The sequence below is a fragment of the Priapulus caudatus genome, unplaced genomic scaffold, assembly GCF_000485595.1.
Source record: "Priapulus caudatus unplaced genomic scaffold, Priapulus_caudatus-5.0.1 Scaffold160, whole genome shotgun sequence".
NCBI classification, from domain to species: Eukaryota; Metazoa; Priapulida; class Priapulimorpha; order Priapulimorphida; family Priapulidae; genus Priapulus; species Priapulus caudatus.
The window spans coordinates 440,235-451,739 of record NW_014577221.1 but is presented as its reverse complement, the minus strand read 5'-3'; the positions used below and the strand labels follow the sequence as shown (position 1 = coordinate 451,739).

General features: G+C 44.4%; 2 protein-coding genes across 2 annotated transcripts; both read right to left on the bottom strand.

Moving 5' to 3' along the window:
- Positions 1-460: 460 nt before the first annotated feature.
- LOC106806432 (UPF0047 protein YjbQ-like) lies at positions 461-7,285 on the bottom strand. Its single transcript, XM_014808361.1, has 4 exons — positions 7,100-7,285; positions 6,748-6,782; positions 1,023-1,082; positions 461-547 (listed from the first exon to the last, which is right to left on the bottom strand). Exons 1-4 carry the CDS (start codon positions 7,278-7,280, stop codon positions 461-463), a joined length of 363 nt encoding a protein of 120 aa, XP_014663847.1. The 5' UTR covers positions 7,281-7,285.
- A 2,300-nt stretch (positions 7,286-9,585) lies between these two features.
- LOC106806431 (DNA-directed RNA polymerase II subunit RPB1-like) lies at positions 9,586-10,750 on the bottom strand. Its single transcript, XM_014808360.1, has 2 exons — positions 10,083-10,750; positions 9,586-9,715 (listed from the first exon to the last, which is right to left on the bottom strand). Exons 1-2 carry the CDS (start codon positions 10,748-10,750, stop codon positions 9,586-9,588), a joined length of 798 nt encoding a protein of 265 aa, XP_014663846.1.
- Positions 10,751-11,505: the final 755 nt, after the last annotated feature.

Sequence of the window (11,505 nt, the reverse complement as noted above, 5' to 3'; positions counted from 1 at the left end):
ATGAGTCCAGCTACATGTGTGTATACGCATGTATGAGTCCAGCTACATGTGTGTATACGCATGTATGAGTCCAGCTACATGCATGTATACGCATCTATGAGTCTAGCTACATGTGCACACACACATGTAGCTAGACTCATACATGCGTATATACACACCGTCACGTGTAGCTAGACTCATACATGCGTATATACACACCGTCACGTGTAGCTAGACTCATACATGCGTATATACACACGTGAAGCTAGACTCATACATGCGTATAAACACACCGTCACGTGTAGCTAGACTCATACATGCGTATATACACACCGTCACGTGTAGCTAGACTCATACATGCGTACACACACGTGAAGCTCGACTCATACATGCGTATACACGCGTGTAGCTAAACTCATACATGCGTATACACACATGTAGCTAAGTTCATATATATGCATACACACACACACTACGATACTCAACTAAGTGATCTAAATGAGATGTTATTTCGTGTGTCACTCACCATGTCATCAGGTCCCTCGCAAGAGTGCCTGTACGGTAGATTCTGCAGCAGAAAAACACGCAAACATCTGTCACCCAGGGTGGGTTTTAGGTCACGATAAACGTAGCTCACCCATGCGAGAGGGGAAGCGTAAAAGTGTACGCGAGCTGCATGTAGAGCGCGCAGTGCTAATGCGTGTGCATGCACTCTTGTTTACGTTCACATGCTTTTATTGTTATGTCAACAAAATTTGCAAATAAAACAAGAATATTAAGACTTTTGACCACATGTATTGATTTTGTTTCAGTTTTCTCACATTGTTTTTTTAAACAAAAAGGGGTGACTATATGTTTTACCCAGATAGCATGTCCTGTAGCTGTTGGACCTGATTGTCAGGCAATATGACATTTGGGCAATGTTGGAACACGGTTGGCAATTGGTTGCCTGCATGACGTTGTTCCCGTTGCTGTATGGTTGGCATGGTGATGGTATAGCGTGCATATCACTGACAAAGAAATGAAGATAAACCGATACATACCTCTGGAATTATTTTATTCAGCATCATTTCCATGTCTTCTCTAACTGATGGGTCCCAATTCTGGAAAAAGTGAGAATGCTCCATCAGCAACCGAATTCCATCTAGGGAGTAGTAGAAAGTTTAAATGCTTAATTTAGCTCATCGTTTATTACCTTTTGTAGACATTTCATTGTGGGAATCTTTTGACAATTTAACCATGCTCACAGTCACAGGCACTTGAAGCATATCAACTGTAAGCGCACGGCACCGCCATTGCGCGTACACTAACACATATATATCGAGCAGGTGCGAAAGCGTGCGCCAGGAATTCGCTCGACGCTCGCTTGTCTACACACGATTACAACAGAAATACTCAACCTTACGACTCCATCTTTGCTCCTAATTGAAGTACAGTGCTTACTTGTTGTAGAAATATCATGTCTCACTTCGCAGCAGAGCTGTGTCACGCAAAATCACGAATTAAATCATGAAATTCTCGCGATCTCTAGCGTGCTTGCGCGATTGTAACACATTTAAGTACATGGCGGAAGGCGGCGCACTGCATCTTGGGTAACCACAACGTTGCTTTCCGCCTCCCATGTGAGCCCCGTCAAAGCCGCCAGTGGGGCGTTGCTATAGATACCATAGACTGGACCAACGTTCGTTATGAAGAAGAATAAAGATGAGGATGTGGTGGTGGAAGAGGAGAATGAAGTGGTGGTGGAAGATGAGGAGGAGGAGCAGAAGGACTATTATTTTGAATTAATTTATTATTGTCGTTGCCGGTGTTCTGGTAAATAGTTCTTTGGACCGACGTCCTGGCCGGAAAAACTTCTCTCTTGTTCAAATAGGAATCGGTTGTGTAGCAATAGGGGAGGGAAGAGGAGGAGGAAGAAGAGGAGGAGGAGGAGGAGGAGGAGAAAGAGGAAGAGGAGGAGGAGGAGGAGGAGGAGGTTGTGGAAGTACAGGAGAAGAAGGATCGGAGAAATGCGAAGAGGTGAGGATAAGGCATAAAGAGGATGAGGTGAAAGAGAAGGCGAAGGCGAAGGAGGAGAGGATGGGGAGGAGGACGATGATGATGATGAGGAGGAGGAGGAGGAGGAGGAGGAGGAGGAGGAGGAGAGCGACGAGGAGCGGTGGAGCGATGCGGCGGCGAAAACCAAAGAGGAACAAGATCACCACAAGAAGCATCTAGACACAAAACTCCTACGCCTAATAATGTGTGTTGTCGACGAGGAAGGTCTCTAAGTGGCGCTCTGTCCTGCTTGACTGGCATCACTAAGGGTGCAGTGGAATGCGTGGCAACCACTGATCTCTACTATACTAACTATTAAGTTAGTATAGTAGAGATCAGTGGTGGGAACCCACAGACACTTGGAGATGTATGTGTCAGTGTGCGGCAGCGTGCGTGCGGTGTAAATGTGTGTTGCAGAAGAGCATTTGCACGGCATTTACAGGAAATTGTCGGCAATAATAGGCGAAAGACAATAGAGAAACATTAAGACTTTGATAGTAAATAGATTTCGCATTTTAATTAGCATTATACTTTATTGAAACGCTCCAAGTGACCGTGTGGTAACCGATGTAAAAAGCAAATTAAACGCGTTAACTATCTGCATATTAGTTAACCTATCCAGATCGTTAATAAATTATTATTATGACTACGTATTACTATTTAGCGCGTGCAGTTTATAGACTGTATTGCACCAGACATCAACTAGCTGGATAATCCGTGTAAAATGTTTATGGATAACTATTGTATTATAATTATTATTTCCAAAGTAGATCACCGTCACGGCATTAGCCGGTGGCTTCTGGGTTGGCCGTGTTCCAACCTAGGACAGAGATTCAATCCAGAATTTTGCGCAGGATGTGTGCTGTTCCCAGTGTTGCAATCTTCTTCTTCTTCTTACTATTCTATTTCTTCTTATTTTATAATTATTATTATTACCACAATGACAACCGGCGGCTACGCGCGGTAGTGACGAGCCTTAATGGTGATATAGCGAGTGTTGTGCCTGCATGCGCTAGCTTGTCGATACTGCAGCTACGTACGTGTGGTAGTAGAGTAGCACGCACGTACTGACCGGCTGGTTTAGGATTACTTAGTAAGCTATGTGCGGCATTCCTCTCCTCTAGCATCCCTCATGTGAAACAGCATGGTGGCTGAGTCTTACACCGGCAAGGCGGGTACCAGCATCTCGGCTGGTAGGTTTCGCGAACCTGTCATCTCGACTCAACGCGAAAACAGAAACTGTCTAACGCAACACGAGTCTTATTTGCTGCTGTGATATTGCACGCGTGTGCTTACGCCGCTCTGACGTTTTCTAGCGTTTACGCCGAGAAACACTATACAGACCGGTAAACTCGAGGCAATATCCACCAGTGGTTAAATTTAGCCGTTTCCGAAATACACCGGTTTAGAGCAGAAATCGGCGTTGCCACCATCTGCCTGGGCCGTGATAGTCCATGTCGATCGTGAGTTGACGAATTCATTACTGTAGCAATGTATTTCCAACAACAGAATACCATGAAAGATGTAGGAGTAATATGTAAGACTGAGAAAGTCGATTAAAACGCATAATATTGCGATTAGTTTCAATATTGTGCTAACCGTGCTAGACGTCTATATACATGAATACTATTAAGAGCGAGTAAAAACGTTTTTTTTCACTCCTGATACCATGTATTATAAGACATCTATGGTGTTGACATTTATTTCACATTGCAGTTGCCAGATATATGTACATTCTCCAAATAAAAATCTCGCGCGCTGCACAACAAATCAAAACAATGTGCCGTGAGTGATATATACACCGAAGCAAAATTTGACACTGTCAGCGCACTGAGATGCCGATTATAACAGTCATACACACACACATACAGACTGCACGCACACACGCACGTACGCGCACACAAACACACACACACACACACACACACACACACACACCCGTAGTCCCATACACACACATACATAAAAATATGTGAGGAACACGCACGAACGTATGACCGATACCTGCATTAGCACACGCGTACACGCACACATGCATGCATGTGCATATATGCTGCATATATACGTGCGAGCACTCACACACGCGTGCGTACGCACGTACACAAGCACCCACTTGCGCATGCACACGCGCATACAGACGTACACGCACACGTGAGCTCGCACGCACACGCAGGCTCGCACGCACACGCAAACACACACACACATGCACACACGCACACTCGCACACACATACACGCAAACCCGCACACTCGCACACACATACCCGCACGCACGCACACACCTACGTACCTACGTAAACCTACACCTACATAAACATCAACAACGAAGAGGAAGAACATAAATGAGACCAAGCTATGCCGCTCGCATCTGCAGCCAATCCACCCAACTGCCCACGCGTGAGCTCTGCGCATGTAGAAGCCACACGACCACTCGCCGCTATATATAGATGCTGGCACGGAGGCTGAGAAACGTCAAAAATCGCCGTGATTGTCGACATGGTCTGTGGAGAGCCGCGCTCGTGCGTCGAGGCGGGCCGCTGACATGAAGAAGGACACGTCAGTCGGTGATGGCACCCTGCAACGTCACGACTACCCGTCTGCCACCTGAAAACAAACATCGCAGCAGTTGAGTCGCGGTAAAGCCATACGGATGTTATCGGAATGCTCGTGTGGGTCGTACTCACTAACATTACTATTGCTTCCGTGATTCCTCCATGCCATGTACACACCCCACTACCTGCCTCCTGTACGCACCCCACTACCTGCCTCCTGTACGCACCCCACTACCTGCCTCCTCATGTGCTATATATATATATATATATATATATATATGTATTTGTAATGTAAGCAGATAGAAGGATAATATGTATAAATGCGTGCTGATAAATTTATAGAAAGTTACAGAAAAAGTGAGGTGGAAAGGAGAGGAAAAGCAGAAATAGGATTGAGAAGCGAGAGAGCGAGAGAGAGAGAGAGAGAGAGAGAGAGAGACAGAAAGAAAGAAAGAGAGAGAGAGAGGGGGGCAAGATAGAGAGAGCTAGCGAGAGTGAGAGTGCAAGAAATAGACAGGGAACGGTAAGCAGAATCAAAACAGACAGACATAGATAGAGAGATCACGAGAGAGCGAGGGGAGAAAGAAGATAACAGATAGAGAGAAAGAAAGAGAGAGAGAGAGAGAGAGAGCAAGAGAGAGAAAGAGAGAAGGGGAGGAAACAGAGAGAGAGAGAGAGAGAGAGAGAGAGAGAGAGAGAGAGAGAGAAACGAGAGAGAGATCGCTCGTGTGCATAAGAGAGAAACAAATGGAAGAGAGATAGCCATAGTTGCAAGTAACACTATAATAGGACCTCTAAGCATCCCCTCTTCTCGCTCACCTTCTCCCAGCTCACCTTCTCCCCGCTCGATCACGTCCCCGCTCACCTTCTTCAAGCTCGCCTTCTCCTTGCTCCGTCACAGCCTGGCAGCAGACGGACGAGCATTCCAGCTGCGCAGTGCTCTGCCTAACACCGCGTGTGACTACGTCGGCTGGATGGCTGTCATTAACACGGCATCTGCGTGCGCCTTCGACACCGCCTCCGCTCTGCCTAGATTCCTCTACAGCGTGGAGACGGATGGGGAAGCGTACGCCGACATGTCTGCGGCGGACGTGCTCGCTATCTTCATACAGAGAGGTGAGTGTCGTTACTATACACACGTACATACGTTAGTCGGTCACATGGTGGCGTTGTAACAGTGTTGACAGCGCGAACAATGACCACACCCACACCTGCGTGTAAGACAGTATTCCCACAGTAATAAACCTATGAACACATAGCCAACAAGAAATACAACAACAACAACAATAATAATAATAATAACAACACCAACAACAACAATAATAATAATAACAACAGTAATAATAATTACAACAGCAGCATTCGAGCGAATTCCTGGCGCACGCTTTCGCACCTGCTCTTATATATATGTGTTAGTGTACGCGCAATGGCGGTGCCGTGCGCTTACAGTTGATATGCTTCAAGTGCCTGTGCTCACAGTAGGCACATATATTAGGTTATAAATGGTGACTCTAAGCCACAAGAACATTGAGAATAACATTTTTTCAAACTTATTCATAATTATAGATTTGAGGTGAGAACAAGGAGAATATAACTGGTTTTAATCCACTTTAGTCCCAACCTTACTTATTTAAGGTAGCATGTCACATCATGCACACAATCTACCAAATAAACTGCCACGTACTTGTCAACCTCCTCCGCCTAAAATAATTTCCTGCTTTAACGATAGAGTAAAACAGTGGGGTAAAAAATTTTGAACTTAATTATTTTCACGCAATAACAACAAACCTATTCACAAACTGAAGAGAGTTTTCTGCCATAAAGGCATCATGCTGTCAGATACAATTTTATCAGATGTGATCTACTATGTTCGTCTACGATGGCCAAAATCGCTTGTTAATTAGTGAAATTATTTCATAAAATTTGCCTTGTCAATGAATTTTTAACCCTACTATTTTACTCTATCATTTAATTTCAAGTACCTCCAGTTCTGCAGGAAATTCAGCCCAAGCCTAGTTTAGTACCCCATTTTAGTGTAGCATATATGCGAAAACATATTGTGCGGGTACCAAACCATCCTTGATCTGGAAATTCTTTGTAGGTGGAATGTGGAAGCAGCATAGTTTATTGGGTGGGCTGTGTCCACAGTAGACACACTACTAGTACTATTCATTTCTTACCTCATTAAGTAGCAAGCTGGCAGATGTATGCTGGACTGGAATGGTAAATAAACAATAAAATACATACATGCACTGCACAGCTAATTGTACTACAAAGTACATGCAAAACACAATCACAATGTGACTGTGTGAAGTCAACAAATGAAATCACATGTATTGTATCGTATAACGACTTGCCACTTAGAAGAGAAATACTACAGTCACTCTACATTATCAACAGTCTCAAATATCTGTTCATAACAATAACTGTAGCAAGAATAAGTAGAACTAGTAGGGGTAGGAGTAGGAGAAGAACAACAACACAGTCAACTCTCAAACACCGTCACCGTGAGATGCAAAAACTAGCACTTACTCAAAAAATGCGCGATTCCTACTTTAAACTTTGTGAGTTCGGGCACGCCTTTCACTATCTCGTCAGTCACAAGATGACATCCTCTGGATCGCGCCTTTAATGTCACCGAACGTTGAAACCAGCTATTTCCAGACAACATCTTTCCCATTGATTTCCCACCCTGCGCCATGCTTGCTCCCATCAGCGAAATCTGTTCTCACTGACAAGAGAGCAGCTGTTCAAGCGTGACGTAGTAAATTCCTGCTGCAATGTGCGGCAAGGAGCGCGCAGCAGAAATCATTACAGCTGACTAGCGATGGCGGGAATTTACAATTTTGCACGTTGTCGCAAGCCATGTACAGTAACAAATTAATCTTTTACTCTATTTAGGGTCGTAGCCTTAGCAGGGAGGGGGCAGCAGAATTTCATGATGTGAGTAATGATGAAAAGCGGATCTTACAGTGTGACTGTCGGATCCAGGAGCGGCAACTTTCCGCCTACCCAATAATAGTAGATAGCCCAAAATAAAGAATAAAAGAAGATAAGGATAAAAAAATAATATAACATAATAAGAAATAATTAGTAAAAAGATTCTTGGATTTTTTTCCCTCTTCCATAGGAATACGCGACGGCTACTGCACTGCACATGCATGAGCAATGGCGCGCGTGACGCTCGTCGCCTTAGCTAGCTTGTCGCCTTAGACACCCAATAGGGGCCTATACTGTTTTTTTCGGCTTATCTTAATTGCTTAAAAAAATACAGGGGCACAGCCGAAAAAGATGTGCATAGTAAAATACGATTTCGGAATTTCATTTTGACCGCAGCATCCCGCTATACTCTTGCAAGGCTAGCAGGACCATAGCCCGTTGGTGGACAAAGGGGTTATAGCTGCCATTCCTACATTTTAAAGCAAAAAATGAGTTTATATAGGTTATAACGGTAAGTAACTCCAAAAATAAATGTAATAGATAATGGAACAAAGTTACAGTTTACAAAAACACAATTATACCTTCAGCCTAACCCTATCTTACAAGTGATTTCTTTCTTGAAAATATTACCCCTATCTACAGCCCTGCTATGTCGCCTCTCCCAGAGGGTAGAACTACATTATTGATAAACATTCTAATAGTAAGTTAATCGTGCGTATGTGCTCTGTATCTTAATAATCCAATGTATGTATTCTAAGTTCTAACATTTGTTGGTTGATACTGGGTATTTTCAAACACATTGCTCCCCTGTGTGCTATGGGATCCGAGCGGACAGGGCTCGTGTATTTCCTACATCAACATATATATATATGATAAGTATGCGCTTTAAAGTTAATTCAAGTGTATAAATTCAAATTAAATAATATCAGTTTTTGCAGATATTGGACATGTGCTAGCATAAACAGCGTATGGCACAGTATAGCGAAATTTGAGAAGCCTGTGCCGGGTGCCTTAATTGTAATTAATATTAAAGATAATATTGTATAAAACAAGTAGGTGGGCATGTTTGTGTAAAGAATGGGCACTGAAGCTTTAGATCCCTGCTTTATATCGTGCTCGTTGAATTTGACTTGCGAAAGTACAAATTAAATTACTTATAATTTAAATAAAGACAACGTACGGTTTATTATGTCGCGTTTAATGAATTTTAAATTGTATACATGCGTCGCATATTTCAAACACGTTTATCATTGTGTGAAGAGTGTTCTATATTGCACAATATTATAAATATAAAAGATACATAATTAGCCGTTACAAAAACTCCAAATGAAAGAAAACAGACAGTAAATATTGACCGACGCGGTTTGATAAGTAGTCAATTTCGCACAAAACTGTTAATATATGACTTTCTGTCTTAATTTTTGATCTCGGTTCATATGAACGGACGTACAAGATTTATGAGCGCTAGTCACTAGTCGCAGACAGTTAAAAACTACCATTGTCATTGAGATATTATCACAATAGAAAGTTTCTGCACCGCGCGGTATACTTTATACCTATCTCTATAAAAATGTTATATATATATAACCGTAACAGAAGATTCACATCAGTTGTACCGTACACGCCGCTATAATCAGTGTCTGACCAGGTATATTTACAACAGCTCGGCAGTACGAGCATCACTGTACGGCGTGTGGGAAGGGCTACACATACGACTCATGATCAACATACTGTGTTTATGAACAATTGTAACGTTTGTGAGACCATCTTGATACATGTACAGTGAGTTTATACAAACACCAGCATACGATTCCATATAACTTAAGACTAATAGCTAAACAAAGTTACATTGCTTGCAATATGTGCATGTTTTTGTATATATATATATATATATATATATATATATATATATTATAAAGCTCAGATATAACACAACAGACAATGCCCTGATTATATGCAATAATTAATGTGGCGTTTCCTCAGTCTGCATGGGTGGCAACACGGCGAAGTTTTGACCAATGACGTCGCGGCAACAGTCGTGACGTTTATATCACGATTGGTTGCTTTGGCTATAGGCTTCATTGGTAACGGCGTTCTGCGCCATGTTGGCGATTGCCGTAGCCGTCCTTATCTTTTGTAACCCCCAGATTGGCTCGGTAATGTCGTAATTGTACAAAAGTTTTCGGCTGTGTGGTAGTGTGACCTTCCCTGTAGAATGGAAAACGACGGTGGTTATTTCTTGCGCCAATAACCTGATGCGGCTAGCTATATAGAATAACTAGAGAGAAATGAAGAGAGAAGAGAGAGCGAGAGAGAGAGAGAGAAAAATGAAGAGAGAGAGGGAAGAGAGAGCTGGATTAGAAAGCGCGCGCGCGATAGGAGGAAAGAGGAAGCAAGAGGAAGTGAAAGTGAGAGTAATAAGGGAGAGGCGGGTGGGACAACAGAGAGAAAGAAAGAGAACAAGAGAACGAGAGAGAGAGAGAGAGAGTGAGAGAGAGAGAGAGAGAGAGAGAGAGATTGAGAGCGGGAGAGTGTATGATATTAACGGACGTATCTCCATCGTGCCCACACTCACCTGTACCGATACTCGTAACCTCGGCTTTTCTTTGCCGCCTCGGCGGCTTCTGCGGTGTCTGCGGAGTAGAGCGTGCCACTAGCCTGCCCTTGCCTCGCGAACTCTACCGCGCTGCTTTTCTGTCCTTGCCCTCTGAGAGCCCCGCTCTCGATGGGACCGTATTTCGTCGTTGTGAAATATTCGGGACTCTTCGTGTAGCCGTTGTGCTGCTGCTGCTGCTGTTGCTGCCCGTAGCTTGGCTGCACGTCGAGGTACACCGGAGCTGGGGCCTCGTACGTAGCGGTCTCGTATCGCGGCGCTGGGGCCTCGTATGTAGGGACCGATTCCTGATATGTAGGTGGCGAAGGCTGGTATGTAGGTGCCGGTCGCTGGTATGTAGGTGCCGGTGCCTGGTATGTAGGGACCGAAGCCTCGTAAGTTGTCGCGGGAGCTTGGTAGCTCTGGGAGGAGGAATACGACGGTTGCGACGCGTAGGAACCGTCACGGCTACGGTAGGTAACGCCACGTCCGCTATAGCCGCCGCCGCCGCTGCTGCTTCTGCTACTGCTGTAGGGATTGTAGTTGCTGACGGGGGAGTACGAGGGTGTGGCGCCATAGCTCGTCTGCTCGCCGTCGCCTCCCGAAGATGGTCGGTGGTAACTGGAACTTTCCTGCCGATGGAAAACCATTATTGTTATTGTTGTTGTTGTTATAGTTGTTATTGTTATTGTTATTGTTATTATTACACGTGTGCGTGCGTGCTTGCGTGCGCAGGCGCGTTTGTGTATTGGTATGTGCATGTGTATGTGTATGCGCGTGTGCGAGTGTGCGCGTGCGCGTGCGCGTGCGCGTGAGTTTATCTATCTATCTATCTATCTATCTATCTATTACTGCTGAGGACGTGGAAAGTACCGATAACCTTTGTATTTGTGCGTGTGTGTGTGTGTGTGTGTGTGTGTGTGTGTGTGTGTGTGTGTGTGTGTGCGTGCGCGTGCGCGCGCGTGAGTGTGTTATTACAACTTTCGATGAGCGCTTTCTTATGTAACCTATTAAAAGCGTGAACGCGTGAACGGTGAAATTGTCTGCAGGTCATACGGGGGCACGCAAGCGTAAATATGATAGAGATGTGTCGATTCATTGGTGAGATAATGAAGTGGGTGTGTGTATATGTGTACGCGTGAGTGAGGATGCGTGCGCGTGTTAGTGAGGGTGCGTGCATGCGCGCGCGCACGTGTGTGTGTGTGTGTGTGTGTGTGTGTGTGTGTGTGTGTGTGTGTGTGTGTGTGCTCGTTCGTGCCTGCTTTGAAATGCAGGAGAGATAGGGGGTCGAAATGTCGACACATAGCTCTTTCGCACTGGGAGCAAGAGAACAAGTGAGCACCTGCAGCTACAGCACACACGCATCTTTTGACTAAACCTATATATAACAATATTCAATATATAT

Excerpts from the sequence above, each read along its gene's own strand:
- LOC106806431 (XM_014808360.1), bottom strand. The coding sequence starts at position 10,750 with ATGGTTTTCCATCGGCAGGAAAGTTCCAGTTACCACCGACCATCTTCG. Across the intron at positions 9,716-10,082 it reads GGTTACGAGTATCGGTACAG|GGAAGGTCACACTACCACAC; the intron begins GTGAGTGTGGGC and ends TCCATTCTACAG.
- LOC106806432 (XM_014808361.1), bottom strand. The coding sequence starts at position 7,280 with ATGGGAGCAAGCATGGCGCAGGGTGGGAAATCAATGGGAAAGATGTTG. Across the intron at positions 6,783-7,099 it reads AGGAATCGCGCATTTTTTGA|TCCAGCATACATCTGCCAGC; the intron begins GTAAGTGCTAGT and ends TTACCATTCCAG. Across the intron at positions 548-1,022 it reads TGAATAAAATAATTCCAGAG|AATCTACCGTACAGGCACTC; the intron begins GTATGTATCGGT and ends TTTCTGCTGCAG.